The 23,136-nt window shown below is 50.2% G+C and overlaps 1 protein-coding gene across 2 annotated transcripts in view; it reads right to left on the bottom strand.

Moving 5' to 3' along the window:
* Positions 1-2,844: 2,844 nt before the first annotated feature.
* The window catches only part of WDFY4 (WDFY family member 4), a 295,982-nt gene continuing 275,690 nt past the window's right edge, over positions 2,845-23,136 (bottom strand). Inside the window, exons 54-62 of one of the 2 annotated variants that reach the window (XM_043596828.1) lie at positions 21,953-22,165; positions 19,316-19,463; positions 18,058-18,221; positions 17,030-17,188; positions 12,376-12,555; positions 10,352-10,534; positions 8,094-8,178; positions 4,333-4,444; positions 2,845-3,315 (exon numbers count right to left, since the gene is read on the bottom strand). In XM_043596828.1, coding sequence (XP_043452763.1) covers positions 3,249-3,315; positions 4,333-4,444; positions 8,094-8,178; positions 10,352-10,534; positions 12,376-12,555; positions 17,030-17,188; positions 18,058-18,221; positions 19,316-19,463; positions 21,953-22,165 — 1,311 coding nt within the window. In that variant the 3' untranslated portion in view covers positions 2,845-3,248. Of the gene's footprint in view, positions 3,316-4,332; positions 4,445-8,093; positions 8,179-10,351; positions 10,535-12,375; positions 12,556-17,029; positions 17,189-18,057; positions 18,243-19,315; positions 19,464-21,952; positions 22,166-23,136 lie in introns of both variants that reach the window. The other variant, XM_043596827.1, reaches the window with a different exon arrangement.

Below are 23,136 nucleotides of genomic sequence, written 5' to 3'. Positions count from 1 at the left end.
TTCTGATAAACAATGAATACTTTTTTTTTTTAATTTTTTTTTTCAACGTTTATTTATTTTTGGGACAGAGAGAGACAGAGCATGAACGGGGGAGGGGCAGAGAGAGAGGGACACACAGAATCGGAAACAGGCTCCAGGCTCTGAGCCATCAGCCCAGAGCCTGACGCGGGGCTTGAACTCACGGACCGCGAGATCATGACCTGGCTGAAGTCGGACGCTTAACCGACTGCGCCACCCAGGTGCCCCAACAATGAATACTTTTTAATGTAAGGCTGTCCCAGGTGAGCCCAGGCCCATCCAGATAGAGACATGGGCACAACTCGAGCCTTGCTGGCACCCACAGTGGGTAAAACTATCTCCCGGAGGGTTGATTCAAATGCACACCCTGATCTTGCACTTTTGAAGACTGAACTGGAAAACCTGCTTTCCTCTCTGCAATTGGAGGCATGTCCATTGCACTGGGTTCTCTTCCCTGGCCTCTCAGCAGAGAGGGAGAGCCGAAAAAGGTCAGGGCAAGAATTACTGTGATTAATGGGTGGGAAAGCAGCATTTATTTGGAATGGTGAACGGAGCTGAGACCTTCCCAGGATGGGAGTGTGGGAGACCCGGGTTATCGCAGTGATGGGGCTGGGGGTGGGGGCTGGTCTGACAGTTATTAAACAATTGTCATGAGGAGGAGCTTAACTTTGCAAGAGCTGGGCACGGCTACTGTCTCCAGCTGAGCCAGTGAAAGTGAGCCGAACACGGGGGTCTCTGTCCCCAGAGGCTAAGGAAGCCCCTCACTACCTGTCCTGAGACCTCTATCTTTTCCTGCTCCTTCTTTCTAGCTCCAGCCTGGCATGCCCTGTGCCTTCGCCAAGGCTGCCTCCTCTTCCTACAACATCCCACTCTCCAGCTGGACAAGGCTAAGTCCTATCTGCCCTTCCAAGTTTTGCTCCAGGGCCATCTACTTCAGCCCGTGTTATGGACTGACCTGTGTCTCACCAAAATCCCTATGCTGAAGTCCTGTTCCCCGGTACCTCCGAATGTGACAATTTGGGGAGATAACATCTTTAGAGAGGTAAGTAAGGTAAAATGAGGTCATTAGGATGGACCCTAATCCAACATGGCTGGTATCTTTATGAGAAGAGATTAGCATGCACGCACACATGCGCACACACACGCGCACACACACAGATCCATGTGAGGACACAGGGAGAGACAGAGCCATCTACAAGCCACGGAGAGAGGCCTCGGGAGAAACCAACCTTGCTGACCTTGATCTTGAACTTCCAGGCTCCAGAACCGAAAAATCTTTGTGTTTAAGCTCCCCAGCCTATGGTGCTTTGTTCTGGAAGCCTGAGCAGACTACTGCAGCCACAATATCGCCTAGGTCCTCCCTAAGGCATGGGATGTCTCTCTTTTAGCCCTTCCACCCCTACTCACATTTGTTTGCACAGATATCTTATCCCCAAGACTCCAACAAGACCTGACCCCCACCCCTCCCTTTTCCTAGTGATGTGGGCAAGCAAAAGGCAGCGTCCAGGAAATATTTGTCAAGTGAATGCGCCCAAGACAGCCTTTGGGCCAGCAGACCTTTCAGCCTTAGGTAAATGCTATGGATGGTGTTTGAAACATGACAGCACGCCCAGCCTTGATATTTATGACTTGCTTCTTGGCCTTCCTGGGGAGTGGCGCTCTCCACTCTTCAATTTATGGCCCTTCCGTGCAGCCCCAGACTGACAAGGGGATTGCAAATGGGGCGTCTGCTAAGAGGCATGCAGACAGTGCTGGAGGCGGTGCGATCCTTGGCCCTGGGGTCAGACACAGGCTCTTCTCACCCAGGGAGGGGGGCAGTGGACCTGAGAAGCACCTCGTCCTCTGTCTTGCCCTTTGCAAAGACCTCAAAGTTTACAGATAGCTCACTGTTTGCTAACCATCCCTCACTCACTATCTTTGATATAGCTGCGTACCACCTGTCCATTCTGAAGATTTATCTTTAAATTGACTCACTGCCCCTGGAGGCCAGGTGACCCAGGCCATAAGACATCAAGTCCATTTTCTTGCCATTCCCAGCCCTGAGCTACGCTGAATGGGGACACTCATCAGGGCCTCTGCAGGGCTTGCAGAAATATGGAAAGGATTGTGTTCCCCGGAGGGAAAAATCTCAGGGAGGGGAGTTGCTAAGGAGATTTGCAACCCGTGCACCCGCCCGGACTTGATTTCACTGAAGAGGCAGGTGAATTGCCTTTCAAGGAGCTCTGAAAGTCTGGGGGTGGAGAGAAGGCATTGGAATCGGGTGATGCCTTCAGTGCCCAACAACAGGACTGAGAGTGACTGGTGCCTTGGAAGGCACTGGAATTCCTCAGAGGGGCTCAGCTGACTCCCTACCTGCCATCTTCTCGGATGGAGAGCACAAGTCACATAGCAGCCCGAATTTTCCCAGGAGGAGCTCCAGCTCCAAATCAACATGTGGACGGGGGTCCTTGACCCTCATGAAAGGTCAGGCCCTGGGAAAAGCCTGCCAAGCCCAAGTCTTCTCTGGGGCACAGAGATAGGGTAGGCACACCTCGGCAGCGTGCCTCTCCCTCAACCCCCGGCTGACTTCCCTATGCCTGCCAGAGAACTCACGTTCACGTCCTGTCAGCCACGTTAGCCGGGCCCCCTGAGCATAGCCCCTCGCTCCCCACAAACCTTGTCTGGCGGGCAAGCCTGCAGGAAAGCCAGATTCCAGGGAGGGAGGCAGGAGGGCCTGAGAAACACTCTGAGGGCGGCTGTGCTTCCCTGAGGCCTTCCTGCCTTTCTAGGTATGGGATGCAAACACCTGAGTGGAAAAGGGTGGTGATCTTACACTCACGAGCCCTCTTGCATTTTGAAAACGGTCGTTTTAATAAAATAAAGACAATCCAATATTTCCCATTAGCTTCCAGGAAGTGACCCAATTTTTTTCAGTGTAATAAGCCCTTTGAAAAGGTGAGTCTTGTGAGTTCGTGGGCAGCTTGTGAGTGAGTCACAGTTTCCAGATCGCTTGCTCCCAGGCTCCCAGGTGCTCTTCTCCTTTTTATGGAGTGTGTCCTTGGGCAACCCAAGGCCAAAGTCGCATGGGCCATGGAGTGGCTCAGGGTGTGCAGCTCTGATGGCCAGCAGCCCCTTCCTCAGGGGAGAGTCTTCTGTGCCCCAGGCACCGCGACAGCCTCCCTTTGCTGGTGCTGCTGCTGCCACTCAGGGCACCTGCCGCTCACTCCACCTGACCTCCACTGTCTTTCTTCCTACCCTTCTGCAGACCAGCAGAATATTCTCCCCTTCTCATCGCCAACCAGGAGTTTGGTCTGGTTTCTTGGGAAGAGAAGGAACAGACAAGAGTGTTAGAGCCAAGCCTGTGGGTCCCACTCATCCCAGCCGGCACTCAGGATGCTGCGACATGGCGGGTTCGGTCCGGGACCCCGTGGGGCCTGCACCTGACCTCACCTGAGGCAGGGGTGGGGGCTGGGAGAATTGGAGAATGCTTTGGCCCCGAAGAGGGGGAACTTCTGAGCTCTGAGGGTTGTGGCACCCCTTATGAGTATGGGGGGACTCCCCAAGATGCCCAGGCTCCTGGCAGCAGGGTGAGGCCCTGACTTTTCTCTCCAGCATCTCCAAGTGTGCCTTTTGTCCTGTGAAGAGACAGTCTGGCCCCCCTACAAACGAATGGCAAGTTTTCCAGCAGAGTTCGGGCTCCGGACTCTCGGGCCCCCTTTTCCCATGTCCTACACTAGCCCACTTCATTTCAGCCTGGCTTCTGGAATACTGTGTGGTTCCCACCACCACAGACCCTGAGCCAGCAACTGCAGGGCAGTGAGGGAGGAAGGGAAGGGCCTCTCCAAGGCCCGTGGCCTCCGGAGACTCCACTTCCTAGTGTGCGCAATGGGTTGATGACAGAAAGGACCACTTACCTCCATTGGGTAATTATGAAGAATCAAATAATGTCTATCAAGTGTAGTGGCTGACACTTGGCTATTCTACACTGGCTTAGAGCTCTCAAAAGGCACTTTTTTTTTTTTTTAATGTACGATACTCATCACACCAAATGTTAGCATCGGTAGCGGGCCTCAGGAAAACAGTGCCTCCCCAGCATGAAGTTACAAAGCTATACCCTTTTACATTTCTTTATGAATCCACGGGTATTTGAAAGAGAGAGAGAGCACGAACATGTGTGTGTTAAAAAACATTTCCTAGAGCCCTACGTGGGCTCCTCATTTGCCTCTTGTGCAAGGTGGGCCCTCCCTGGTGCCTACAGTAGTGAGGCGACTTTCCAGGGCCAGGCCACCTGAGCCCTGAGCTGCTGGAGGCCCGAAGGAGCCAGGCCTTGGTTACCTGGACACGGCTAGGGCTGTCACCGCAGGGCTGGTCTTGCTGGGCTTCCCTGTCAAAGCAAGGCTGACATCCAGCTCTCGACAGAGGGCAAGATTCTTCTCCCACCTGTGACCTGTGGGGATCGTGCGAGAGAATGATTAGGAAACCCATGCATGCACGTGGATGTCCACGGGCAGAGCCACAAACACATACACACATATTTATATTTGTGGTCAGCAACTTGTTAAATTGAGGGGAAAATATATTTAATCTTGGCCTGTGCCGTTGCAAAAAGGGCCGTCCCAATTTAATTTGCAGGCTGTGATAGTTACATGTGCTGACGGGCTGCGGTATCCATTGTGTACCAAATTGGATTTGTGTATTATTGCTTTCTAAATTGCATGCCTAGTTCAGCAAAATTGTTCATCAGTGTTTACTGGCTTTATGCTTAATAAGATGCCCCACAATACCTTGCTGCCAGGATGTAACGCAGCCCGTAATTGCCTAGTAAAAATAAATTACATAAAGTCGGCATTATCAACTTATCTAAATCCTCTCACGCCACAACCAATAATTAAATGCTGAGAACGTTTTTTCAAAAAATGTAACTCAATGATTGTTACTTCACTCATTTTAATGACTGCATTTGGGGGCAGACAGTAATTCCTTCAACATGGAGGGCGAGATGGAGAGACATCAGCTGGGTACATCCCTGCGAAGTCACTCAGAGTCAGGGCAGGAACGACACAGCTGTCCCAGCTGTCCCAGGGTGGCCTCCTACGTGCACGGAGAGGCCTGTGCACCGGGAAATGTGTGCACATTTTGTGTGTGTGCAAAAGGCCACGCTACAAGCCTTCCCGGAGCCCTTTGTGTGTTCCAGGTCGAGTCCAAGTCTACGAGGTGATTCCTAAAATACGTTGTGCTCTGACTGGGTTGGTCCTTGTTTCAAATGACAAATAAATGAATTCTGGGCCGAAATTAGATTATGTCTGTACACAAACGAGGCATCCTCAATATCTCCAAAGCTTTCTTTTCTTGCCCCTTAAGACATCTGAGGGATATAGCAACATGCACACCAACAGGACACAGGTACAAACATCCACGTGCCATGCCTGATTCTGTCACCTTCCAGCAAAACGGGTTTGAGCAATATTCGGAGAACAACGAGACCTCCACAGGCTGAGGTTTGTAGGCCTGCAAATGGACTTTCTATTTCTACACTGTGGTCCAGCCTGATTTTCACGAATACATCCATGCGCTCATGCCATTTCACCTGAATCCTCCCTTAAACTGTAATCACAACCCTGGCACTTGTTTTCTATTTGGCGGTGGTGACCTCAGACAGGTCGGGACAAACGGCAGGGGAAGGATGTGGACCCAGGCGTGATGGGGCTGCTGCCAGCCTGAAACAGTCTTGTGAGCTCCGTAATGTCATTGGCCGGTATATGAAGGGAGAAGGCTCTTACCAGCCTATAAAAATGATAAGAACAACCTGCATTTTGTTGAGCAGATTCTTGTCTATGCCTGTAATTTTTCATGTTAGGTACTTCCTGCACATCCTGACATGTCAGGGGCAGGGGAACCGAGGGACAGAGTAATTGTTGGGCATAGAACTAGGTCTAGAGCCCTGCCTCTTGCTTTTCATGTCACTTCCCATTTCTTTGGACCCCATTCCCAATGAGTACAATCTCAGCACAACTGTTGACCCTGAACACAAACCCATGAATGCACTGGCACTTCCAGAACCAGTGGAGGGTCTTTGAGGTGCTCTTCATTCATCGGTCTTTCCATCCATCCAGCATTCTTGTTCAGACATCCATTTATCAACCTTTGCCTCATGGGACCTCCATAGCTTCAGAAATGGGCAGTGGAGCCAAGGACTGAACTGGCATGCTTTCGTGCAGGTGTACCACAGAATTGTTCATAATCAGGCTGGGGAATAGGATTTTATGCTAGCTCTCTTCCAACTGGGTGGGAGAAATAGGGGAGAAAGCCTGGTCCCCGTTCTTCAAAGAAGTGTTGTGAGTTTTTTTAGAATGTACAAACCCCACACATCTTTCTTTTTACCCTGAGATGGGGTGATTCCTTGGAGTCCCAAAGGACCCTCAAGGTACTAGGCACAATGAAGTGAATGTGGTTGTAGATCCTTCTGAGGTCACTGCTTTGGGTCTGCCCACATTATTGACAAGGGTGCCCAGATGGTGTTATCTTGAAGGAACGGATTCTCAGTGTAGAGCCTGGGACCCAGTAAGGGCTGATCAGATGTCTGTGCATGTTTGTGTGACGAAAGAACAATAAATGGATGATTAAATGAATCAGGAAGGTGTGGAGCATATTCTAGAAAGGAACTAACTGAAGATGGCTACTCTTTTTAGAAGGCAGCCCTTAGCACTCTAATAAATTCTCTCCCGTGAATGATCATGGGTCTTGGGATACGAGTAAACCAGAACTCATGATGACAGGAGAAGTCACACTTCATCGTAACATGTTTCCTTTCATCATGGGTGGCACCAAGAAAAATGTCTCGGTTCTGGGCCAAAATCTTTGATGAAGACGGAGCTGAGAAAGAAGGCCGGCTGCGCTGGAGGAGGTGATGGTTGGGGGCTATTGGGACAGCTGTGGTGGAAGAGAAGGAGGTGATGGCTTTGCTGGTGATCTTTGTGCCTGTGATCAGGGGTGGTGCTATTGTTGATGATGCATGGCAGTATCTGCGGTTGAGGTTCGCCTGGCAGTCTGAAGTTGGTCTGAGGTTGCTTATGTCCGCTCTGCGGACAGAAGTGAGAATGATGGTAATCCTACGCTTCTGGGTAACTCTGGGAAAGCTCCTAGGCCTCTGTGCTTCAATTTCCTAATCCTTCATATGGGTGGCATAGTAAAATCTATCTCACGGGGTTGTCGTGACAAATTAGAGAATACACGGCAAGTACGCACGATGGAGACTGCTCAGGGTCAGCCCTCTCCCTGCAAGCTGAGCAGTGGTGGTCATGGTGGTGATGGTACCAGAGGCCATGATGGCAGAATAGAGAACAGATTTTCTTACGTCAGTCCCATCTGCCACAAACCAAAGAGGGTTCCAGAACAGTCATTCTTTTACCTTGGTACACATCACACTCACCTGGGGACCTGTTAGACATGGAAATCTAGCAACCCCCAATCTTTTGCCAGGGCTTAAGGTAAAAACAGGACCCAGATCTACATTTTTAATAAGGCTCCTGGGAACTGTGGATGTAGAGGACCTCCAGACCCACTCTGAGGAACTTGCCATGGGGAGTTGGGTGGACGGAGCCAGGATCACCAGGGCAGGCTGGGGCGCTATGGAACCACTTCCTCTCTCCAGGCATATGGCAAGGCCCCTCCTGGCCCCTCCTTTTCCCTTTCTGCAGCCTGGCTGTCCAGGCAAGTAGGCATTTGGACCCAGGCCCTGGGCTGGGAAGTTTGGCATTGAGGAGTCATCAGGCAGATGGAGAACATCAAACTAAGCTCTGTAAGGTTCTGAGGCTCAGAAGCCCCTGAAAACCGCCACGACTGTTCACATGTCCAGGGAGCATCCCAGAGCTTGCTGGTCCCTGCAGGACGGGGCCAGGATGCAACGGGACTACTCCATGCTGCTTCACGTTCTGCCGGCAGCTTGCAGTAAACTGTGCTCTGTCCCCCCAACTTGACAACATCCAGAGAGATTCAATGGCTTCCCTGGACTCCGTAGGACTGAATGGAGCTATGGGAGGGGAGGGGGGAGTGAAGACTGCAAGGCGAAGGCCCCACACCCTTAGCAGGGCAGGTACCTCTTGGGCTCAGAGGTTGAGCTGAGGGATCCTCTGGTGCTACCAGCCCGGGAACAGATGTCTTCATGTCCTCAGTCTTCCAAATCTGTCCAGAAAAGAGAAAGGGCCAATGGCTGGGGAAATGATCCTGTCTGTGGCCTCGGGCCCATCCCATTCCCTCACATCCAACGGACCCTGAAGGAAGGGATGGGAATATGGTCCCCTTTCACTTCCAACACTAATGTATTCTTGGGGACAAAAAATTACTTAGGCTTCAGTAGAGCACCGTTGAAGCTTAGATGGGTTTACTCTGCCCTCCTGTGACCATAGTGCCTCCGTCCTCAACCTCTCATCTGCAGGGATGAGACCCAGCAGCTAGTTTATTGTCATTTTACTTAGCTAATGCCCTTTCACCCTGCTGCCGCCATCCCTGGAGGCCTCCCTCACCACTTAGCAGCTAGGCCTCCCCATTCTCTGTGTCTGGCTCTTGGTCGCAAGCCCTTCTATTAATGTCCTCATGCTGACTGCATATGGCTTCTCACTTGCTGAATCCAGATGTTATGTTGACAAAGGGCAAGGATCGGCCTACTCTTAATGATTTTTTGAACTCCACACCAGGCCTAACCCAGCCCTCGGCCATTCCAGGAGCTCAATTGCCATGTTGGATGAATGAGTGCTGCGTGCATGAAAGTCTTTCACTCATGACGTGGGGGCCCACAAAAAAAAATGCACATGCTGCTTGGCCAGCCTGGGCTCCTCTGACTGACCCACAGTGTGAGTCACCCCACCAAGCCCAGGCCTCCCTGACCTACTCATGTTCTGGCTAGCCCAGGATGCCCTGCTCTCTGCAGAGACAATGTACCCCACCTAGCCCACAAATGGGGCTTCTCAAGGGACCCTCCTCAGCCTTGTCTCTCCCATCCACACACAGTGACCTCTCAGCCTGCCTGGCCTCTCCATATGCTGTAACTTTTCTTCATCCTTGGGACTCAGCTATACTGCCATCTCCTCTCATGTCTCTCTGTTAGAAATAAATCCATACTCCCTTTGGACCCTCACCACATACTGATTCAGCAGGTATTAGCTCCATGATTATTCCGAGTCTTAGGGCATGGACACCCATGCAAAGCAAGGCCAAGTTTTAGCCATGATGGCACTCAGCAAGCTTTCATAAACATTTGAAGCAATCAATGGACATTTTCTTGAATACATTATGGCCTTCAGTCAACATTTCCTTTAAACTGTGGAATTCAGTTGACAGTTTCTTAAGTGAGCCTCTGACTTATTCCTTATCTTTACTCATTCCTTCATCCCTCCTGTCAGTCTCAGAAAGCTTGCCTTGTTCTTCCCAGGCTAATCCTCACACTTCAATGTTTCTGTTTCGTTCTCTTCCTGGTTTATTGATGCTTTCCCTCTCCATGGCTTTCCTCAGAGGGTCCATGGCACTCTTTGATTATCATGGTCATAGCATGCATTGCATACATGTATTTTCTGTTTGTATGCTCTTCTAGGATATGATCAGCTGGAGGATAATGGTCTATTATTAATTTCTGTGTTCCCTGTGGCTTGTATGATGAGTTTGGTACAGAGCCAGAGTTAGGGTGATGGACAGATAAAAAATATTTGGATGTATAGATGGATTCATGGGTAAATTGATAGGTATATGGAAGGACAGATCATTGTATAGGAGGAAAGGAATGGAGGAAGGAAGGAAAGGAGGAAGGGAGGGATGGAGAGACGGAAGGAGGAGGGAGGGAAGGAAGGAAGGAATGGTAGAGAGATAAATAGTTGGGTAGGTAGGTAGATGTATTATTGGATGGATGGATGAAAGGATGGATTAATGGATGAATAGGTATAGAGATAAATTGTTGGATGGATTAGTTGGTGAACAGATGGGTGGATGATGGATGGGCAAGTGTGTGAATGGATCGCCCAAATATTTCTTTTCAGCACTGGGCTATGTTCTTACACATTTGACCATTCAGCTTTCACACCTTGTCCTGATAAATGTTTATTTCATTTCATGAGTATATGTGTGTATACAATTATATATATAATGCTATCTATCTTCTATCTATCTATCTATCTATCTATCTATCTATCTATCTACGTTTTGCCTGGAGAGAGACTTGCCTTTGCCCTCACTTGCCATGAAGACCTAGTCTGGCATACCATTTGGTCTCAAATGCAGCCTACAGATTTGGGCTCTTGGAGGAAGTGAGAACAAAGACCACTTTCTTGTATTCATTCTGCCTTCATTCTGCCCAAGACACACCTACCCGAACCATGCCGTCTTGACTTCCAGTGATGATGACATGGTTTGTGTCCCATGCTGGCCCTTCCATCATGTAGCAGCAGGTTATGACTCCTTCAGGGCCCCAGGCCGTGGTGATGCTGGCCAGTGGCTGTCCGTTGACATTCCACAGAGACAAGTGGGCTCCCGCACAGGAGACAATGGTGCCCTGCAGCAATAAAAACTGATTTCACTCCACGCTGAGGTCACTGCCTGCCCATCCGCATTTGCTCAGCCAGTTTGCACACCCCAGCACCCTTAACCTGCTATCTTCTGAAGACTAACGAAGGTACTCCAAGACCTAAGACACCCACTTCTTATTAGATGGCTCATAGGTCTCTTGTGTTTTCGCACAACTACAAATTCCTGGCTATTTGCATACTGCAGTCATGTGTTTGGATACTGCTTTCTCTGACACAAACTGGCTGACTTACCCTTTGGACTCCTTCCACAGCCTGGAGACTGCCTCTGGCTCTAGACACGGGGCCTGGACAGGGCAGGCAGGCCAGCCCTGTCCCATGAAGAAGATTTGGATATCACTTGGTAGAGGGCAGAGTACAGAGGTTTGAATGATTGTATATGGCTCAAAGAATTGGTGATGTCTCTCTGAAGGGAATTTCTGAGGAGAAATGTCCCCATTGAATCTCCTGAAATGTTTATGTCTAGAGTTTTCTTCTCAAGTCCTTGTCAATATTATGGCCAATGGTATAGTGGTCACTGTCACTGAGGACTCATAAAACCAGCTGGAGCCATGCCTTTGAGCCTTGCCCTAACCACAGAAAGGACGTAGGGAACTCAGTGCCCTTCCATAGCCCCCTGGGCTCCATCATACCCCTTTCTGAATTGTCTGGCTCTGTTAGAGTCTGCTTGAGGCTGAGGACCATGTCTGATACATCTCTGCCAAGCACCCAACCCTGAGCCCAGTAGGCACTTAGTGAATTCAGTTGGCTCCAGGACAAGTTGAATTCAACAAGTTGTTGGTCATGATATGTCTCCTCTGAGATCTAAGGACATTATTCTGTATAATGCTCTCTCAGATCAGGGCTTGGTGCCTTTCCCAACACATCCACCAATTTATCCATTCACTCACCATCCTCCCATCCATCCATCCATCCACCCTCCATCTGCCCACTTACCTATCCGCCCATTAATTCACCCAAATATCCATCCAGCCACATACCTATTCATCCATCCATCCATCCATCCATCCATCCATCCTCTGTTCTGTCCATGTAAGATTCATCCTAGATTCAAGTTTACCTGGAACACCATGTTTGGCTAAAGTTGGGACGAGGAGCCTTCTTCATTATCTCCTCCTCTTTCTATTATCCCCTTGCCACTCTATCCATGCCCTGGACTCCTAGGGTTTTCTGTGAGCAGATGCAGAGGCTTTGAATCCTCACGGAACCCCATGCCCTATGATGAGGATTCCAGCCTGGGAGAAATTCCACACTGAGATTTAGATATATAGTTCTCTAACTCTTTCTGTTCTCTCTGTCTCGGTCTCTATCTGTCTGTCTCTCTCTGTTTCACTCAGACATAACACACACACACACACACACACACACACACACGTTCCTGACAGGCTTATCTTTGGTAGCAGCTTGGAGGGACAAACAGAAGCACTTCCTGCCATGGAGACCAGAAGCACCTGATGAGTTAACACTGACTTAACATCAGCGAACTGAATTAGTCCGCCAAGCCCAGAAGATCTCTTACCAAAGCCAACTTCTTGCCCCAATTCCCTCATGCCTGTGCCAGAACTGACACCTCCCACCACTCTCACCACCCGGAGGGAGAAAAATAAAAAAGGAAAAAATAAAATCTAGAACCAGATGCTGCACATGTTGATGGCTCCACTCTGCCTGGGCAAAGAATACTCCACACATTTGGGACAACATGTCTCAACATTCTTGGGAGATCAGCCTCTCTTTGTTCCTGGGTTTTCTCTTGGGACACTGCACCATGCTTCCAGGCAGGCTCATAGACATTGAGAAAGTGAGGACTCACCGAGACGTCACTGATGGCAAGAGCAGAGATACCCTCCCGGTGGGCAGGCAGGCGGGCCACGTGGGTGAGATGGTCTAGGTCCCACAGGATGCAAGTACAGTCTTGGGAGCCACTCACCAGGAGGCTGAAGGTGACTGATGCTGCCAGGCATGTGACAGCCTGTGTGTGTCCATATAAGGCCTGGGGACAAGAAGCAGATCCACGGATTATGGGAGGGACCCTCAATCTAGGTACCTGGGGAGATTTCCTGCCTTCCCACTTACTGTTGGGCTCCAGATGAGGAAACAGAGATTCAGGGTGATTCCATGATTCCAAAGTCTGTGGTATGTGTGTGCATGTGTTTCCATGTGTGTGTTTGTACATGAGTCTCTGCTGGCCTCTCAGCTCCATCCATTTCTGGGAGTTGAGGCTCAGCCAGGGTGGATCTGCAGCCCTTTTATCATAACTGAAACAGGCCAGTAGCACCCTCACACGCTGTGAGCTCACCTACACTTGGCCTTGCATGTTGAAGCTGCACGTACCACTAGTCACATGCAAGGACACTGATTTACCAAGTGTAGTGTCCCAACCAGGTGCATAAACATCAGCTAGAAATTCAAATGCAAATTCTTGGGCCCTATCCAAGACCCACTGAGTCAGAAACTCTGGGGGCGGGGCTGTGATGAAAACCATGGGTTTTCACAAGCTCTCCAGGAAATTTTCATGCACGCTCCAGTTTGAGCATTACCCCAGGAGAACCTCAGAAACAAACATGCCTCTGCCAACTAAAATGGAAGGAAGGCGGTGGGGCGGCTGTCAGGTCATCATGAAAAAAGATGTGACTTTTCAAGTCTGATGGATCTGGGTTCATAGCCTGTCTGGCCACGTGGCAGCAGGTGACTCAGGGCCTTGGTCTTGGCCCTCAGGTTGGCCTGTGCTGGGTTTGGCCTGGTTCACAGATGGCTATGTATCCAGATATGGCCAGAGGCCTTGCTCCCCAGGGACACGTGCCAGAGGGGCTGGGGTGGCCTGGTGTTCCCAGGTCCACGGCCGCTGGCCACAGTCTGGTTTCCATCACAGTGGTCCCAGAAGCTGCCAGGTAAGCCTGATCTGAGAGCTGCTGCATCCACACAGGCAGCTGTCTTCTGGAATGAGCCAGAGAAGTGCAGAGATGGCGTTCTGAAATGTGATTACCCTGGCTTACCTAGTGGTAAACCTCCACCCTCAGGATGGATGACTGCTCACTCATTTGGGTCAATGAGTCTGAGCATCATTTTTCAAAGCTGTCACTTTGCCTGGTCACAGCCAGGAAGAGTTCTGCCAGGGATTCCTGTTTGTTTTCGATAGATCTTAATGTGGCACCAAGCAGATGGGGCTGGCAAGGTTCTGGACGTGACCCACAGAAGATGACTAGGGTCATCTCAGGAAACTGGAAGCTGTCCACATGAAGAGAAAAGCAGAGGATCTGACAGGAGCTCTGATGACTGAGTTCTGACCATAGGGGGACATGGTGACTCCAGAGAGTGCAAGCCAGGGGACGCTGGACTAAAGGCTGGGGATTCAGAGAGAGAAGCTCTGAGCCCAAGTGTCCCCATGTGCTGTCCATTAATGGAGCCAAGTCTACTGCTTTGCAAAGGGAGGCACTGGAGAGTGAGGGGGGCCAGTCTGCGTGCAGGCACTGACCACCCGTGTAAGGCTCATTGCCTCTCATCACGAGGCACGTAGCCACCCCCATCTGGAAAGGCTGAGGACATCAGTGAAGGAGGACAGCAGATGTCAATGTGCTGTCTACTGGCTCTTTGTTGGGATGAGCACTGGGTGTTGTATGGAAACCAACTTGACAATAAATTATATTTTTAAATAAATAAATAACTAAGAATACAGTAGTCCCCCTTATCCATGGAGGACATGTTCCAAAACCCTCAGTAGATGCTTGAAACCGTGGGTAGTACCAAACCCTGTGTGTACTGTTTTTTTCCTGTACATACATAGCTATGAAAAAATTTAATTTATAAATTAGGCACAGTAACAGATTAAAAGCAATAACTAGTAATAAAAGAGAACTGTTATAACAACGTACTGCAATAAAAGTTATGTGAGTGTGGCCTCTCTCTCTCAGAATGTGTTATTGGATGCTACTTGTCCTTCCTGTGATGACATGAGGTGAATGTCATAGGCACTGTGACGTGGCCCGAGGCTACTACTGACCTTCTGATGATGAGTCAGAAGGAGGATTATCTGGTTTCGGGCCATGGCTGACCACAGGTGACTGAGACCATGGCACGTGAAACCATGAAGCAGGGGGTACTGTCACAGTACCTCTCTACGTGGCCAATTAAAATGACTTCACTGTCATCACCTAAATAAAGCAGCAAAATATAAAGAAAATACAATAAAATAAAGTAAAATAAAATAAAATAAAACAAAATAAAATAAAATAAAATAAAACAAAAGCCTCTGGAAATAATTGCTCATGCTGGACACTTGTGGTGAGATGGGCACTCTTAATTAATCGCGGTGGCAATGTAAAGTTACAGAACCACTATCGAAAGCACGATGTCCCTGCTTGGTAGTTCTACTTCTTGAAATTTATTTTAAGGCAACAATTAATCAGAAGCAAACAGCAATCTATATAAGCTGTTGTCTGCAACATTATTTAAAATAGTTAAAATTTGGAAGTAATGTAATTGTCTAGTTTGAGGAGAAACGGTTTATTAAACCGTGGTGCACTGACATAACAAAACAATTGAAATGTAATTTTATGGAAATGGAATAATACGGAACAATTGAAATGTAAATTACAGACTGTGGAGAAGGAGAAACAATTTGATAGGCTGGGTGGAAACAGAATAAACATATCTACACAATGATCAGAATGGTATAAATATGTATATCTGGGGATGGCAGTATGTGACAATGGAAACTTTTATAGAGATTATAGAGAATTATTCAACTTTGAAGTGAATTTGAAATTTGTCTTTAATGTTGTAATATCTTTAAAAAATGAAACACTTAAAAAAAACTGTGTATGAAACTATTTAATGATGTCTTTGCCGGCAAGTCAGGGACAGCCCCCCTCACTGAGCAGCTGGTGGTCTGGGGGATCCCCAAGGCCATGTCAGCCACTACAGGTAAATGATAAAGGATTTTATTCTGCATAGGAAATAAGAGCGTGTGGGATTCCCCTTACCTTTTCCTCTTGATTTATAACTAGGAGAGGATGATGAATTACATTTTTATGCTGTCAATACAGGGCTTTTATATAGCACACCTTCATTTCGAAAAGGGACCTGGGAGCGGTAGCGGGAGGCCGCTTCCCCGACTCCCCAAGGCCGGCTCTGCAGTCAGGCTGGATCTAGGGCGTCCCTAAAGTGGTGCCTGGGATAAGGAAGCACTCCATAGAGTAATAATAATGTGCGGTCTCTTCACACAGGTCAGGAGTAAGAACGTAGCCCCCTGCCCGCAGTCCACGGAAGGAAACGGAAACCTAGAACAGCGTGAAAAGGTGAAAAGGCAGGGCGCTCCGAGGCTGGCTTTGAGAGTCTGGGGAAGGCAGCCTGCACTTGGCCTGCACAGCTCCCTCAGCAGGTGCCACTGCTCCACAGGAGTAATCGGCCCCCTCAGCACTGACCCAGTAGTTCTTTACCTCTCGTCTACTGAGTGCCTACCTTGCACCACACGTGTGCTGCAGGGGCTGGTAGGGTGGTGAGGGGAGGGCTTGAAAAGCATCCAGAGAAACCGCGGAGCAGTTTCAGTGAAACATGTGCGGTTTAGGAAATCTGATCCGTGGTGAGTTTTGTATGATTAATTTTGGTGGTTGTCATCTTGGGTCTATATGGCTAACTACGAATACAGATGTAAACATGAGCTGCATTTTCGAGTTGGAAGCGTACCCTAGTGGTATTCTGGGCAGGTTCCAGGATGCACAGGCAGGAAGCGTGGGTTTAGAGTTAGATCGACCCAGATTAAAACGCAAACTCGCTCTCTCTGAGCTTCAGTTTCCTTGCGTGGAAGTGGGAATAACGGTGCCGGATTCGCCAGACTAAAACGAATGTACAGAGTCTCAAGCAAACAGCGAGTACACTCTGCTTGTTACGAGGGCGGCGGTGATTCCTGAGGCGGGACTGGAAGGAGCCCACTGCCCCCGCCTGCTTCTGCTCTACTCCACTGCTGTTCTGAAATAGCCTTTCAATTTCCGGCTCCACGACAAGTCACTTGACTTCTTCGCACCTGTTTTTTCCACCGGTAACGTAAGGAGAAGAATAGCACCTAGTTTACAGTGTTGTTGAGAAGGTAAAAGGAGGCCATCCGCACAAGTGCCCATGGCACATGATCAAAAATGTTCCCAAGTGCAAGGAAACTGCTTTCGCTGGCTCTGACGCGTAAGCGGGCATCTCTCATTGAGGGATGGGTCCCACGGGGCCACCTGCCCTGTGGGCTTGTCAAAACCACCGTGGGCATGGAACCGTGGCCTTCTAACAGCGAACAGCCATGTGCCGTCACCAGTGCCTCTCTGCGTTCTCGGCTCCTGAGGGAGGCAGGGCTGTTGGTGCGCAGGGAATTAGACGGCGCTAGGGCACTATACCTGCCTGAGGCACCACACATGCCCCCGGCATGATCTCCACCTGAGGCACCATCCCCGCCTGAGGTAAAATCCCCACCTGAGGTATCGTACCTGCTTGAGGTGCAGGCCTTTCGGGCGGCCTTTGGCTATGCTGAGCTCCCATACACAGACCACCGCACTGGCCCCAGAGGTGATGATCGTTGTGGGGGCTGGGCACACGGTACACAGGCAGCGGCCCCAGGCAGCCAGGTTCTCGAATGTCGTCAGGATCTATGGGAGACAAGTGGGGTGAGCATTGGCGCCCCAGCCAGCACAGGGCCGAGAGCCCGGACAGGGTGACAGAGGGACAAGGGCAGGTCTGGATGCTGCTGGCCTGCTTGTGTGCCGTGGGAACTGCAGGACATGTCATGTGTTCCGGAGGCTGGCACTGGTGACCCAATCCAGGCAATCCAAGCCTGTCCCCAGGGAGCTCATACTCTAGTGAGTGGGGAGACACAAGCGAGCAGGGAGTTAGGGAGACGTTGTAAACACCTGGCTGCCTCATGAAGTGGTAGGGAAGGCTGGGGTGGCAAGGGAGAGCTCGGTGGGCAGGGAGTTCATGTCATGTGATCGGTGCGTGGGATGTAGGGTGGGAGGGAAGTTGGGCTAGGAAAGGAGGCTGGAGGTGGCCAGGGCCACAGCAAGATGTGAAGTAACTTTGTGGCCTGAGTCAAGGGCGGATGAAGGGCAACCAGACGGCTCGCTTCTGGCGCTGGCTCAATGCTCAGTGAGTGTCCTCGGAGTCTGAGCCGTAGCAAATGCCAGGGGAACCCCAAGACTCCACACCCAGACTGAGAGTCTGAGTGGCCTCCACGCAGCCAAGTGACCGGCTGGTGGCAGAGACTGCTGTGAAGTGACAGCGTGCACTGTGAACTTGTAAGCTCCGCTCCTTAGAATATGGGTTGGAGGCTTGGCCCACAAGGGTCTTCAGCCGGGCCGCACAAGCCGTCTCCCTCTCAGGCTGGAGGCACAGGCACAAGGAGGAAGTGGGGCAGCGGTGCCTGCTTTGGACTCGCCCTCTGACTGCTTCTGCCTCAACGGTGACCACCCTGCCCCCCGCCTGCCCACGTGCCCCATGCCTGCACCCCACACCCGCCCACCTTGTCAGAGCCATAGTTCCCCAGGCAGCAGCTGAAGTCATCAAAGCCCCAGCTAAAGGTCCTGTTCCAGAGCGGAGGCAGCAGCATCTTGTTCTTTTCCACAGCCAGGATGGTCTTCTCGGTAGGGACGATGTGGCCAATGGCTCCTTTGGGGGATTCTGAGCCTAGAGAGAAAAGGTACATATCTACCCCCCAGTTAGTATGGTGGAGCTTACCCGCCAAGAGGCAACACCCCCTTTCTCTGTGCCCAGCCATGGGCAGGTGACCTGGATTTGGCAAAGCACAAGCCTGGTTAGTAGCCACTTGCTCGTCAAGGCACCTCACTCCAGGGCCTCACTCCAGGGGCTGTGTTAGACCCTGGCCCTGAGCTGGGTCCCCTGGCCCTGGGTTCCTCCCCTGTTTTAGCACATACATTAAGCTTGCACGTGGCCACAGGTTTTCAGTGTCTCTAAGGGGCTGATATCAGGGGAGGAGTGGCTGAGGCTGTCGGTGCAGGTGGCACAAAGCCACAGGAGCCGTGGGGGGCTCTGCCCTTCCTGTCCCTCCCAGACACCTTATCTGGTAGGGATGGGTGTGCCACAGGCACTGTTCTTGGAGTTGAAGGCAAAAAAGGACACACCAAAACCCCCAACAAACCTGGCCTTGTACTCCTTATAGAACTCCAGAATGTTGCCCTTTGTCTTGGGATTTCCCAAAAGCAGTGCATGCCCCAGATGGCCCAGACATCAGACTTCACCCACAGTTTCCCTAAGAAGCAGCAGGGCTGGAACTCACACTGGGCTGTGTGCCCCAGGTCAGCTGCTCCTGGCTAGTGGCTGCAGGCCCGCGTGGGTGCTTAGGAGCAACAGTGACTGTGGGTACTAAGGAACAGAGGCTGCAACCCTCCCTCCCCTCGGGAAATCTGGCTTTGGAGGTGAGGAGGGGTGTATGTGTGTGTGTGTAGGAAAGAGAGAGAAAGAGAAAGAAAGAGAAAGAGGTGTGTGTGTATGTGCACACACACACATATGAAAGAAGGAGGGGAATGTGTGTCTTAGATAGACAGGCAGACAGGTGAGTCTGTCAGGATCTAACAGAGGTGCTTCCGGACACTTCCAGGGCACAGGCCTCCCCAGATTCCTGCTGTGACTAGAGACACAGCCATCCAAAGTCAGACCCCAAGACCCTGAAGGGTCTGTGCCCCTGAGTCTCCAAAGGAACACCAGTCACTAAAGGGACATCTGTGGGACGGGGCGCCAAACAGAGCTGACCAGGTGGTTACCTTTGACTGTGACCTGGGAGGGCCGCAGTGACTGCAGATTGTAGAAAAAGGGCTGTGGGTGGCTGGGGAGGCTCGCAGGTATGACGGCATCCTTTCCGGGTGAAGCCTTCCCTGCAGCGGTCCTGGCTGGGTGGGGTTTCGTAAAGAGCTGGAGAGGCAAGGGGACAGACGTACACCGCACAAGTCATTAGGGACAGACGGCCGGAGGAGTCCTCCCCAGTCAAGCCACAGCGGTACCTCCGCTCTGAGTGCTGCCTGAGCTGGGCTCACTTCTGACTGAGATAAACAAAAACAGAACTATCTGGTTCAGCCCTCGGATGTTGTCGATGAGGGGCTTGGGCTCAGAGAGGGCCCACTGCTTTCTCCAGGTCATGGTGCGTGACTAGCAGAATTAGCCTTCCTGGCTGCCCAACTGTCATCTTCTCCACGCTGCTTGGGAAAAGGATGACCTCACTGAGGAGCCTTTGGTCCCTGGCAGAGCTGCCTCTCAAATCATGGGTCAGAATGACCCTCTTCTCTCTCTAGATCACATGTCTCTCTTCATTTGCTGAGCTATTTCTCACATTTTTTCCCCCTTCCTTTACAAACTCTGCAGGCACGTCCATCTGGGCATCAAGACAGAATTCTTTAATAGCATCCATTCAAACGTTCCAAAGAGCACAGGCAAACCCCATTAGTGGCCTTTCTTATTTTCACTTTTCTTAGATCTCTGCTGTCAAAGTGTCCCCAATGCCAAACTTTTTGCATAACCAGGCAAAATATGAAGCCCAAGGCCGTGCTGCTTGGCAGAATCTTGCTGCTGCCACAGAGGGCAGCTGAGGCCAGCTCCGGCTCTCCACCCTCCCCCCTTCCCAACTAGGCTGTTCTTTCCAGCCATCAGGCCCATTCTTCTGCTCCCTGATGGAAACATCCGCTGGGTACCATGATGGAGGTGTGACGGTGGGCCGCAGGTGGGCACACGGGTAGAAGTGAGGTTCAGCAGGCAGCTGGGAGGGGTCTCACAGCAGCCTAGGCTCAGTTACAGCCTTTAATCAAATACTGGACTACCTAGTAAAGCTGGGTGGGTGATCAATACAAACGGAGATCAGAATGATGATTTCTAAAGGAGCATTAAATAACGAACATCCTTTCTTTCCCGACAGAATGACTAAAGCATCGAAGGCCCGGTGCCTGTAATAACTTCAGCAGGCACAGCGCCTTGATGGCACAGTGCATGGTCCTGAAGTCTTTTAATCTTGTCTCTAGGTTGGGACCACTGGAAGAATTCTAATTCTGACGATTACTTAGAAATATCTTTTTTTAAAGCTCATCCGATACCTCACTAAGTAAAATCAGAATCTAAAATCGTGTCCATTCCGTGATCACACTGATGTGAAAATATTTTTGCGTGGGGACAAGAACCGTGAGAATGTAACCCAGGACACAATTGGATGGTGGTGGCTACTACTTTGAATTATTTAATTGCTTTATCTGTAGTATTAGGCTACCCAAGCTTCTTTCTTGAAATTCTCTCCTTCCTACAAAGCCTTCCCTGGCCGAACCCACATTTGGATGTGCTGTTCATTCTCCAAGTCACCCTTAGGCACTTCTCACTCTCCCCTCACCTGGGAGCTGAGCAAACTTGGAGCATGTCACGTAAGACCAGGTAGAAAAGATGTTACTAGTTTTGCACTGTGGAGATGAGCCCGTCCAAGCCTCATGATTACATATGGAGAAGGCTGTTGCCCAAGATGGCCCTGGAATTGGCTGGGCTTATGCACTCACTTCCCAGCATGGCTCCTGAATGTCCATCCAGGCTGAGAGCCCAGCCCATGGGGCCATGATAATAGCCCAGATGGCTGTACTTAGGAATGAAAGTTCTCCACATTGCACTGAGGCTTGAGGATCAATGGGGCCGGGATCAGTTAAATAAGTGTTTCTCTTGCACACCATTCACCAGGATGTCACCATGAGCCCATAGCCTCACGTTGCTAGATGACTACCTGATGGGGGGTGGAGCCAGTGAGGCGAAAGGCCCACATGAGACCCCTGCAATTTCACCAGAGGCCCCGAGGGCAGAACTTAGATACTGTCACACTGTTGGCAATATGGCTTTGGGGCCAACCAGACGGGGCTAGAACTCTACCTCTGTCATCTGCTAATGTGCAATCGTAGGCCAGTTATTTATTTAGACTCTCTGAGCCTCAGCTTCCTGATCTGTAAAAGAATAATTTCTATACCCAGAGCTTATGAGGGGATTCAATGAGGGAATCACACTAATGTCTACCATTTGTTGAGTGCCCATTATATTTCAGGTGTTTCAAGCACTTGATGTCTTAATTCATTGGCTCTCCACAACAGCTCTGAGGCTAGACACACATATAGAAAATTAAATCCTGTGGATTTATTGTAGTGTCTGTTACATAGATCACAGGCAAATGGAGTGTTCACTGTATCGTTAATGATGTCATCACCTTCATCAACACCAGATGGTAACAGAGGGCTAAGCCCCAATACTGAGGAGTGTAGGAAGACCTTTTCCCATCCCCAGCCCTCTCTCTTGTTCCTATCCAGGAGAAAATGTCCTCACTATCACTTCAAAGCTTACAGTGCATACACTCTTCTGAGAAAGCAAGACTAACAACATGGATACTGTACCTGTTTGGGTACCTGTCCAAAGTTGCTGACAAACCCCAGGATGGTGCTCCTGATCAAAGGGTCACTGATGCTGCTGAGGTCCATTCTGTCACCATAGAAGTAGGGGTGGAAGGTATTAACAGCTTCTACCGCGGCTGACCCCTGCTGCTTGTACCCAAAAATGAGGTCTATCCAGTGGTGGAGGTTGGCACTGACAAAGTCACTTTCCAGAGCCTGGAACCAAAACCCAAAGAGCATGAAAAATGCAGGTCTCCCTTGGACTTGTGAGCCCTCTGCACAGATCAGAAGGGCACAGATGCATCAGGATGCTGGCTCTGCACAGGAAAGATGTGACATCTCCCAGAGTTTGAGGAGCACTAAGTGGACAGACATACAGGCCACTCAAGGACCACCCAATTCCTGCCTCCAGCTAGTGGGAAAACAGATCTAACTGTTCCCAATCACCTAGCGCATTCACTCCATGATATACCCAGGAGGCGCAGAATACCTGTCTTGCATTGATATCTAAATGGAAGAGACCAGACTGAAAATAAGTCTTGGGGTCCTGTTGATCTCGATATAAGAAAAAGGGAGAGCTGATTCTGACCAGAGACGTCAGGAGTTTGAAACTAAGTATAGCAGGTAGGCAAACATGCTCTGGAGCACATTGGACCCCAGCACTGCCATAGATATTCCTTCACATCTATGTCCTCAGTTCCTTCATCTTCTTCTTCTAAAAAATGGGGACAATAACTGTACTTTCTCTGTGGAATTATGTGAGGTTTGGTTTGTGTCCATGGCTGGTGCACAGCGAGCTCCATGTAATAATGTTGACTACAGTGATGGCACTGAGGACCTACAAGGTGCCAGGCACTGGCTTCGGGTTTGATGTGTATTGTCTCTTCCTGTCAACACCACCTTTCATTGGTAGATATCATTACCCCACTTCTGGGGCAGGTTCAGGTGTGGTTTTTGAACCTACTGTCTCAGTCCCCAACTCCCAGGCCTCAGAACCCCACAGGGGATATCCAACCTCACTGAGCACATCTCACTGCACCCAAGTACCTAGAAATTATTGACATATTGGGTATGAGGCTCTTTCTCAATCATCTCTGGAAAGAAAAGGATAGAATCTACCTTTGAGAGACAACTCAGTCCCCAGGAATGTGAGCTTCCCTGACTGGGGCACTTCTGTCCAGTCCAAA

Source organism: Prionailurus bengalensis, chromosome D2, assembly GCF_016509475.1.
Source record: "Prionailurus bengalensis isolate Pbe53 chromosome D2, Fcat_Pben_1.1_paternal_pri, whole genome shotgun sequence".
NCBI classification, from domain to species: Eukaryota; Metazoa; Chordata; class Mammalia; order Carnivora; family Felidae; genus Prionailurus; species Prionailurus bengalensis.
The sequence above is the reverse complement of the archived record's forward strand: the minus strand, read 5'-3'. Positions and strand labels throughout refer to the sequence as shown.